General features: G+C 32.3%; 1 protein-coding gene across 1 annotated transcript; it reads right to left on the reverse strand.

The window, feature by feature from the left end:
- Positions 1-4,477: 4,477 nt before the first annotated feature.
- On the reverse strand, positions 4,478-8,777 carry LOC107801027 (GDSL esterase/lipase WDL1). Its single transcript, XM_016624291.2, has 6 exons — positions 8,535-8,777; positions 6,848-6,925; positions 6,255-6,395; positions 5,936-6,012; positions 5,650-5,799; positions 4,478-4,824 (listed from the first exon to the last, which is right to left on the reverse strand). The coding sequence occupies exons 1-6, from the start codon at positions 8,643-8,645 to the stop codon at positions 4,611-4,613; spliced, it is 771 nt and encodes a 256-aa protein (XP_016479777.1). The 5' UTR covers positions 8,646-8,777; the 3' UTR covers positions 4,478-4,610.
- Positions 8,778-11,347: the final 2,570 nt, after the last annotated feature.

Raw genomic sequence — 11,347 nt, forward strand, 5'->3', positions numbered from 1 at the left:
ATGAAAACTAAGGTCATTGTCGATTTGTGTGGGTACTGCTCGAGAGTTCGACATGTTGATTCTGGAATCAAAAACGCTTACAAGAATAAGTGTAAGGCAGTGTGTGTTATAAAAATTAGCACCAGGCGATCACTATTATCCTTAGTCCCACGGTGGGCACCAAACTGTTTACCCTTAAAATCAGATAGCAATTAAATTTGTAAGTGATTTTAAGGATATGTGATTTCACTTGGAACAAACTGAGAAATATGAGAATTGAAGTTAGAAATTAACTATAAAATGAAGCAAACCAATGTAACACACAACTTTGACCCTCGAGTTAGGTCGCCCTCGAACCAATTAAGTATATTATTGAAAAGCAAGAACTGAACAACTGAATAAGAGAGCTTAAGAGAGAAAACGTAATATATTGCTTTGTTATGCGTGAATGTCCTCTTTACAAAATGATTGGAACCCCCTTTATATAGTAGAGGAGTTCTACATATGCTACAATTCTAAATACAGAAGAAAATCTCCTAATTGGCTAATCAATCGGTCTTGACTTGATACATGCCAAGGTCTCCGCTACAATCCTCGCCCGGTCACGGATTTCTCGGCTTTCTGTTATTCGACTTAGCAGGCTTCCTTCGATCTCGCTAGATCTCTATCCTTATCGGTCCCCGATTTTCGACCGTATATATATATATATATATATATATATATATATATATATATATATATATATATATATATATATAATATAAATGCATATATAAAATGTGTGTGTGTGTGTATGTTTAACTATGATTAAGTAAGAGAAATATATGTGAGAATACAAACACATATTATGCATCTATAGAGGTGATAAAAACATCTCGTGCGAATAATAAGTTTTAATTGTTAAACCATACATGCATATGTTGTGTTTTTGCAAGGTAAATATTTTCGTGCATCGGTGTTTACAACAATCAAATGATGAATACATAACATATGTACTTATGTACACTCTTATTACTAAATAAATGATAGTTAATTAATACTATGTTTATTCACCTTAATTTATGTCTTAATTATAATAAATTAGTCCTCCCTCCGTGTTTGTGTGAGCCTATTTTTTTTTTGATCCGTTCCAAAAAGAATGATCCCTTTCTAAATTTGGAAACAATTTAGCTTAAACTTCCAATTCTACCCTTAATGAGAAGCTTTTATAACCATACAAATACTCTGGACCCCTTTCTGACTTGTTTAGGACTACAAATTCCAAAAGTCTTTATTTTTTCTTAAACTCCGTGCTCAGTCAAACAGATTCACCTAAATTGGAACGGAGGGAGTGTAATTTAATGTAAATATCGGGTGCAACAAGTAAATTTTTGCCGCATCTACGCCTTTTATAATTATTGGGAAGAATAGATAATGTGGATAAATATCTACAGATCAAATATTCTCTGTGGTAGTGGCAACTTCCAGAGAAATGACTCACCATGATTCTACTCTGCTCTTTTCACGCGACAACGTTGAGCGTTCAATATGTGAACTTTAAACAGAATTCGGATTCGGAGTAGAAATAGGATGAAGGATCTTAGAACACGCACTTTGAAAGGAGAATGGGGATAAATAGTTTGAGTAAAAATATCTTATTATTGTGTCTCATTGACCAGGCATTCAAAGGTGGAAATGTTCCAAAAGTGAAAAAGCTCATAATTTGGACATGGACAAGTCAATCAACAATAAAAGGGTTCTTTTCTCGTTAAAGGAATCAAAGAAAAAGATATTGAGAAAGTTCTCTAGTCTCTACAAAGTTGTGCAACTTTCCTAATTTGGTCCAGGAAAAGTTCTTGGAACAGATGCAATCGTAGGTCGTATAAGCAGTTCATTGAATTTCTATAAATATTTAATTATAGCTCAATTATTAGGGTATATTAACTTGATGTCATTACACAAAATCATAAACTTCAAATTTTGAATCTGCATCTAATTCAAGCAATGTTATTTGGTCTCTTTTTCTACGGATATGGAGTAGCTAGTCTTTAGAAGCCCCTTTTCTCTTATTCTCGTTCACTTCTTTTACTTCTTTTAGACAAGGTCTCTACCACAAATTTTCAAAAGCTACATTGATAAAGAGTATACCTATTTAATTATTAACGGTTCTTACTACTTCCATAAGTTGCTTGAGCTAAATATGCCAAGAGAATAATATAAGCTATAGCCCGTAAGTGCATTTTTTCGTATTAATCAATCTTTCCCTTGTTTATGACCTTCAATTGCTAAAAAGTATGCAATGTTGTTTACCTACCTCAAAATGTACTTAATAATGGCCTTATCTACTTTCAACTAGCCCAAAAAGAATCATAAGATTGTATATCTTCCTGATCTTGATAAGTTTGATAGCAAATAGATTGATTGTCTCACATCTAACACTTTATATACCATTTCTTTCGCTAATATAATACTTTTTTTTTTACACTTCATCATTGGTTAGTAAGGAGGCTGAGTTTCTCAACATCCACTATTTGATCATATCTAAAGATCACTCTTCCAGAGCCATCATTTTCAATTTGATTCTTGATTCTATCATCAATATTAAGTTTAGTCGTTCCTGCTCAAGAAAGATATCAAGCAATTAGTTTAGCTAGCTTGTTTGTGTCTATCGAAAATAACGTATTTACCTTTATACAAGGGTAAGATCTGTTTACACACTATCCTCCTCCGATTCCACTTGTTAAATTATATTGGATTTTTATTGTTGTTGTATATAATAAAATTTGCTAGAGTAGAAGTTTAATAGGTAAGCTTCTTTTTTTTTTTCAATCAGATTTATATTTTCCTTTTGTTTTCATATGTGCCACATGTTTGAGCATGTACGTGTAGCACTACAAGAGGATTGTCAATCATTATTTTTTATAGCGAAAAGGGTCAAAAATACTTCTCTACTATACGAAAAGGATTATTTATACCCTCCGTTATATTTTTGGTTCACCCTTATCCCTGATGCTACAAAAATGGTGCAAAAATACTCCTCCGTTAGGGTCCTCCACCATGGCCACCATCATCCCACGTGGACTGACATTTAGCTGAGGTGGATGCCACGTGGCATGACATCTCACCGTTCCAACTCCATTTTACCCCTCCCTCCACGTTCTCTTCTTCCACAACTATCTCCCCATTCACCCAACCATCACCCAAAAATAAATATTTAAATAAATAAGTAAGATTTGTTGATTACTAATTTCTGTTGATTCTTAGAGGCATTTGATTTTCCATGCCAACTTATACTAATTTGTGCCAAAAATTCTTCTTGTTTTCTATGGCGAATTTAACTTTCCATTCTGCATGTGATTCATAGTTTTTCAGTATGCCGAAGTCATGGATACACTTGTACTATGATTTTACTTTTTATTCATGATTTGGCTGTGACTATAGCCAGCTATGAAATGTTTTAACTTTTTACTATTTAGGATTTAAATTCAATTATTATATGTTAGTATATGGAACTTTTTGTAATAGTCGAATCTTGTTCTACTTTAATGGTTCTTAATGTGGTATTCCAATGAATAATTTGCTAATAGCTAATAGATTTCGCCTAATAGAGTAAGAGAACGGTGGCTGATATTTTTTTTGTTTTCCTTCAATATGATAGATGCCAAATGTTCAAAATTAATGTGAAATACGGCAATTTAGAAAGAAGATGTGGCAGCAATAATGGAACTATGGAAATAAGATAGTGGCCTTTATGATTTCTTTTTGAATTCAAAAAGAGAAAAAGGAAAGTGTGGTGGTCTATGTTCTGCATTCTGGAACAAACATGTCTTAGTCTATCCACATGGCATTAAAGAATTTCAGAATCAAATTCTAGACTTGACCTACAACTGATACATTTACCACACTGGCTGATAATGTAAGCTTCAATTACAATTAAATGGACAGACTAGTAGATTGAATGACCAAAGAGGTTGAGCACTTGCTGTTTATAATACTCGGGAAAAGAACGACAAATGATCTTTGATCTGGTACTTCTTTTTCTGAAATACAATGTAAAATTAACTCAAAAAGAATTTGTTGACTTACAAAAGTTTGGCTATTTATTTGTTTTTGTTTCTCTACTGTTTATAGTTGAGAACTTATTGCTAACTCTAGTTTCTTTCTATTAGCTAGACTAGAATTTGTTTTTCACTGTCATAATATTTAAAAATTAAGTCCTAGGGGAGAAAACCACAGAAGAATCTCCCTAGCCAGAACTATTTCAATTCAACACCTTTTTCCCACAAAAACATTAAAAGGGATATACCCTCCTTTGAATATGCGTTACTGCAGGCAACTTGAGGAACAAAACTCATTCGCCCAAGTTACAATCACACGATCCGAGACTATATATCTACGACTGGCAGCTCAAAAAAAAATTAAATTTATTAACCTAATCTAATTTACTATGAATAAAGAATTAAGAAGGAAAAAAAAACTAAAAGTTTACCATTCAAATAAGAAAGAAACTACTACTATATGTCTATATCTTCTTGGATATAAAAGACAAACTGCAATTACACCATTAGAAGGTAAATTCTGAACTGCACTCCCAAGTTTAATGCATATACATTCTTTATGTTTCAATTATGCAAAAACTTAAAAAGGAAAATCTAATCCCATTGAATTTCTCGATGGTATGTCCACTCAGATGGGTTTATTGTGGTTTTGCCATCCGCAAGAACTAAATCATAAGGTGAATCTTCTGCAAATTCTGTTGGCATGGATTTCCAGTATAAACTAGGTGTCCACTCAGCTTCCTTCAAAATCTTGATGATCTCTTCAACAACTATTTTACTTCCTGCCTCAGCCAAGTGAATCCCATCCCTGTTTAATTTATCAAAAAAACCAATTGAAGACATATTCAAACATGATCTAATGGAATTTGCAAAAGCCTCTTCCTTTATATTTTTGGATTCTCTACATGATATTGAGATTTGGAGTTATTCTAGTAAAACTATGCTACACACCACCAGTGCTTCTTCTGTGCATTCAGAAATATGGGGATCAAGGCACATTGAAATATTGAAGCAATCAGAGACTTGTGATTCTGGCAATGGAGAAATGATTGCCCTACAATCACTGAGACAATATTCTACCTTGTTTACCAATCAAGATTCCAGGACGCGGATATTGATGACTACCCCAAAAGAATACTGTCAAGTAGTGTAGTGAACATAACTCGGGATTCCGGAACAAACTACCAGAAATAAAATACTTTGACCAAGCAAGAACTTGTGTACCAGAGCCATCATGTATAAGCACTTTCATAAACAAATTCCAAGGGATATTTTCTGGGGTAATACAGAAAGCATAACTAGAGCCATGAGATAATGTTGGAATTCGTTATGATGGGTGTTGCTAATAAACAGCACACATCTAGTGTAGAAAGATTTCCCATGTGACAGCAGCAATTTAAGCTCTCATACTGAAGATCTCAAATCAGATCTTCCAAACAATCGCAGAAACCATATTTGAAGGCGCATATAAGTCTAGGACAAGACAATTAAATATAAAAGGGAAATTTTCATCTTCACAAAATACAATAAGATATAAAATTAACTGAAATTTAGGAAACAGAATAGATTAGACTATTGCAGATGTTCTCAATTTGGTACATATACAAAGCACACAACAGTTAGCTGGACTTACGTAAAGCAAGCAGTCAACCAATCTTCTCTTTTCTGAAGTGCTGTCCAAAGATCAACAACCTTCAGATTCATCTCTTTACACAGCTCTATACAGGCCTCCGAGTACTGTCGACACAACTCATTTGTCCGAACCAACTCACTGAAGTATGAACTGTTCGCAAAAACGATGACAAACTTGTCCAAGTAATAAGAAAAAGGGGGAAATGCAGTTCAAAGAATGAAACTTGGAAACAAGTTGATAAAAAATGTAAAAGATAAGATGACACTGAGGATGGGCATTGCATTACCTTGTATTTTCACAAACTCTGGCCTCATCAACAGGTGGACAACTGAGAAAGATAATGCGAATATTCTCTGAGAGACTCTAATCACCCCCACCAAAGAGAAAACGAGAAGTAATCAGGGATCAATAATCACCGTAGTTTGTCTACATAAGTAAACCCAATTTATATAACTGAAATAATTTAAAGATTTCTGAAACATTATATCTTAAGGTCTTGTGGTTGTCTTGAACCAGCTAACCATTCATGTGTTTCCAAAAAAAAAGGGGGGAAACCATGGCTCGAAAACAAAGAAAGAGGCAACTCCTGTAGTAAAATAAGCTACCTTGAGATGAGTTGCAATTATTCTCATGTTCTCGATGTACTCCGGAAGAGGTACATGAGGACCTAGTCCAGATGAATGAGGTCCCATTGAATCATTACCACCAAAATAAACAATCACCAATGTGGGCTGAACAGCTGCATCCTGGAAGAGGAAAACACCACCGAGAAATACAAAGTTAGTATACCGGAAGTGTTTTCCAATACCAGATATCCATATGAGATCTTAGCATGATTGCACAAAAAGACGGGTTTGCTATAGGAAATTCTTATTCCTCGTCCTTTTTCTGATAAGTAGTTCTCTTATCTCTATAGGACATTCTCAATTCTTTGAAACTCTCCATGATAAAGATCCAGGAAGAGACCTTTACGATCTTTTGATTTGTAGATGATGTGAACCAAAAGGTATTACTAAGTTCTAATGCAAAGCACTATTTCTTGCATATATTTTGTAGAAAATGTTGTTTGAACAGAAGTATTAACTATTAAGCATCCTTTTTACTGACAATCAAAGAAGAAATAAGGCAGAGGGAGCACCTAAGCACTTTATCTGACAAGCTATCCAACACTGGAGATATCGGGGAGAAGATGCAATACCTTTGGAAACACTTGATCAAGGACCTGTAGAGCACGTCTGGAGTTCCAACCATAGTAACCTCGCAATATTACGTCTGCCTACAATAGAGTACAAGGTATTACTCTCTATTCTCAACAAAGCCAAGACTCACTGCTTAAGTTAAAATAGCTGTGATATAAACTAGCTTGCCAAAATTCATTAGTGCATGAGACACAACTTTGTGAAAGAAGTACTTTTACAGTAAATGTTGAACCTGAAAAACCTTAACATAAGCACTCTGCAAAACAACAACAGGGCACTCAAATTTCCCTAGGTAATATGTAGTCTATACCAGAACGAACCAACCAAAGCAGTTTTGTAGTCATAAGATTCACATCAAATGAAACTTTCATCCGTTATATCTCGGGTAATAACTTCAAGGAAAATCACTTAACGGACAATGCTGGAAAGGCTAAGATTACAATGCTGAAAAAACCAGATATGCATAATTTAACATTCAAAATTCTATGATGACCAAAAGAAGAAATGTCTAGCAAGAATACCTACTATTGCAGATCAGTAAAAAGAAATAAAAGCATTATGAGATGAGGATGCTTGATCTGGTAGTAATCTTCCTCTCGAGGCAGCTATTTCATTAAAAAAAACGTGGCACCTCACTGGCTAACTGATATCAGAGTTCAGTGAAGTATAAGAAAGTTCAGAAGCACAAGACACTTTTCAAAAGTAATTTCTTAACATCATGAAAAGAAAGAATTGTAAGATTTTAAACAAAGTGTGGAAGTAGTTTGGTAATCATTGTGGATATCTATAATCCCGGGTTTATTCATTAGTAATAGAGTTATTTAGCCATTGGAAATGTAATTTGCTATAGTGTCTCTTTACTGTTAGACAACTAGGTTTATTTGTGATGCAAATAGTATTTGATTCACTTGAGAAAAGGATCTTAGATATTTGAGTATACTGGAAAACATACACACCCTGCAGCACAAAGACATATTTAATTACAACCTCATAATCTCAACTTAATGTGGGTATCAGTGCCCATAATCTACTAAGAATAATCACAGTTAGAACACACATTTTTAGGGAGACTCCTGTCACAGTCGAAGAGCTTCTTCAACAAATTTTGTTTCATTTTTAAGGCAACCAAAACTATGCAACTCAAGCAGGGGTGACTGACGACATTGTTGATAAAGTAATCTCCTTCCTCACTTTCAAGACAAATTGATATCCTAGCTTTTGATTTCTATGTTTTATAATTGGTGCATATAAATAAAATTGGTGCATTCTTCTTTTTATCTCAGATTAATTTTATTGAAGTAGTAAGGTTGTTTTTTCTAGCCAAAGGTGAAGCTTTTCCAAAGCCCTCACTATGGTGATCTAATCGGAATAAGTCTACCATTAAAACCAGAAAACAAGTGTATCAAAACAATATTGCTAAACAAAAAACTTCTTAGCCTCTTTCCTCTTTTCCGCCCTCTAGTTTCTTTGGACCTTTCCATAAACTAAAAAAATCTTGAATTTGGATACACTAATAGAAGTATAAACAGAACAAAAATGAGAAATTAAATCAAAAATGTATACTGAATTGATTCATAGAGTAATCACCAAGAACTGATCAAATATAAGAATCATCATGACTTACAAACAATTGAACAAAACACACACATTAACACGTAAAAGGCACACACAGAAAGGGAAACATACTTTACGAGCATAAATGTCGGAGAGAATGGAACCCCAACCGCCATTGCTGTAACTGATCTGAACAATGGAGGATCCAAATAGAACGAATTGTGGCCTCTGTGGTCCCACCATCACGACCTCAATTTCTCTACAGAGAGCGCTACGATCTTAGTTTGAGTGGGAAAACTGGCGGTGGCTTTGCTATTATGTAAAGTTCAAAGCGGTTTAATGCTTAAAATACGGTGATTTTGTGGCTTTTCCGTTACAAATAAATGTGGCACTTCCTGCCTTAGCTACAACTCTTCCCTCCCCGTCTTATTACAGTAGATAGTAGATTAATACGAAGTGGTTTTGAAAAAATTACTTTTGAATATAAGTATTTTGTGTTTGGTTAATCACTCTAAAAAGTATTTTTGTATAATTTGTGTTTGACCAAACCTTTTAGAATGTGCTTTTAAGTATCAAATTACGAATAAGGACATGAATAGATTTACTTAATAGTTAATATTATAAGTAAATAAATAATCTTAAAATTTTGTTATTACATGCAATAATTAAATTCTTTTATTTTATTTAAGTAAAATATGAAAATAAAATTTTAATTATTTTAATATAAGTTAAATATAATAAAAATCATTCAACAAATATAAAATCATTCACCCTTAAAAGTTACTATATATTAGAAAGATATCCTAAAAATAATAAAAAAATATTTATACATTAATATCCTAAGTATTAGGTTTAACGGTTATTTTGGTATATACTATATTTTGTTAAGAGTATATTTGGTAAGAAGAAAAGCCAAAACTATTTCTGCTTATGCTTTTGGGAAGAAGCTATTTTTTTCTACTTCTCAGAAACTGTTTCTGCTTCTGCTTTTTTTTTATTCTCAAAAAATATTTATGCTTCTTCCCAAAAGCACTTTTCCCCCAAAAAAAAAAAAACTTGGCCAAATACCTAAAGTTAGGGGGAAAAAGTGCTTTTGAGAAAAAAAGCATTTTTGGCCTCTTGAGAAGCCTTATAGCCTGTTTTGCCAAGTTTCTGCCTTTTTTACAAGTATTTTTGTTAAAAGCACTTTTGGTGAGAATTAATTTGAAAAATATTTTTGAGCAACAATTAATATTTGGCCAAGTTTTTAAAAAGTGTTTCTAAGTGTATTTTTCTCAAAAGCGCTTTTAAAAAGTAATTTTGGGAAAAAACTACTTTTTTCTTGCTTCTGCTTCTACTCAAAAATACCTTTTTTTCTTTTAAAAGTTTGGCCAAACACTTTAATTTTGAAAAAAAAAATAATTTTTTTGAAGAAGAAAAAAGTGCTTCTGGTCCTGGAGAAGCTTGGCCAAACATGCTATAACTATTATTAGATTGTAGTGTAGTATTTTTCCAATTCGAATACAAAATATTATGTGATTAACTCCCTCCTACCATATTATATGATGATATTTGACTAGGTATAGTGCATAAGAAAGAAGGAAAGAAAGAAAGAAAGAATATTAAAATCTGCAATCTAAAACAAATCATGAATATTTGTATGTCTAGAATTCTCTCGTTATGTTTTTAAATATAAAACGATATCACATAAATTGAGACAAATAAAATAAATTTTTATATATACCCTTCAAGAAATTTAAGAAAGAGTTTCGCATTCTTAGTAGGTCAGTATATACCGAGATAATGGTAATGTTTGGAATTGGCAAAAATGTCGCCCAAAATAAAAGTATCAAATTAATTAGGGCCGTGCAAAATTTGATAAATACCGAATTACTGTATCAAAATCGAAAATTTCGGTATTCGATATTTGGTTTAAGTTTTTAAAAACAATTAGTATTAGGTATGGTATTTGGTATTTTAAAATGAAATACCGAAATACCAATACCATACCGAAATATATATTATACTATTATACAATACATATTTTATTAATTATAACATAAATATAAGAAATCTAAAATTTTACTTTCCTTTATTCTTTAAATTCATCAATTAACTCTAAGCAAGTAACAAGACATTTCTCTAAGTTTTCTCTCTCTAGGTTGGTATTTGCTGGTTTTGGACAAAACTTTTGTCAACAAACGTTTTTAGTTTTGTACTTTTGAGTACTTTAATTAAGAATATTACCGTTTATGACTCTATGCACTAGTTAGTATTCAAACCGAATAAACTGAAGTTACCGAACCGAATAAAAATGTGACAGAGGCAGTAATCATACTATAATGCCAATATTGGTTTGTTCAGTTTTCTACCTACTTCAGTCCCATATTGCCAAATGACAAAATAAGAATATGATCTTCTTTATCATTTTTGTATATACACTGATATATTTACCTAGGCACTATTATCAATGTATTTTAACTTATTTATTATAGTGGGTTAATAATTATTTTTACCTAGTTACTAATTAATGTTATCATGAAGAATTATTTTTTGACTATGTATAAGTTTAATTATATTACATAAATACTAAATTGTTGGTGCATAAAATTTAAATTCGGAGTAGTAATTTACAAATTCGGAAATAAGAAATGATGTGAGTGTATATATTGAAATAATGATAATCTTTGGAAATGGCAAAAATAACGCTCAAAATAAAATATTATTTGATACAATTGTGGGATAGATAAGGATATCTCAAGGCCGGGTTATACTCTTAGATTAACTATCTCACTTTCTAAAAGTATGATATTAAATTCAAATGTTAAAAAATATCATTCTTTGAAAGAAATCTAATGAGAAAATAATGAACGTAAAAAAATATGTTCTTTGGTTATTTGAAATATGTTTTAAATGGAGTAAAAGATTGAAATAAGAAAAATGTGACAAATGCAGTTATACTTCAA

This window comes from Nicotiana tabacum, chromosome 4, assembly GCF_000715075.1.
Source record: "Nicotiana tabacum cultivar K326 chromosome 4, ASM71507v2, whole genome shotgun sequence".
Taxonomy (NCBI): Eukaryota; Viridiplantae; Streptophyta; class Magnoliopsida; order Solanales; family Solanaceae; genus Nicotiana; species Nicotiana tabacum.

Excerpts from the sequence above, each read along its gene's own strand:
- LOC107801027 (XM_016624291.2), bottom strand. The coding sequence starts at position 8,645 with ATGGTGGGACCACAGAGGCCACAATTCGTTCTATTTGGATCCTCCATT. Across the intron at positions 6,926-8,534 it reads CCGACATTTATGCTCGTAAA|GCAGACGTAATATTGCGAGG; the intron begins GTATGTTTCCCT and ends ACTCTATTGTAG. Across the intron at positions 6,013-6,254 it reads TAATTGCAACTCATCTCAAG|AGTCTCTCAGAGAATATTCG; the intron begins GTAGCTTATTTT and ends GGGGGTGATTAG.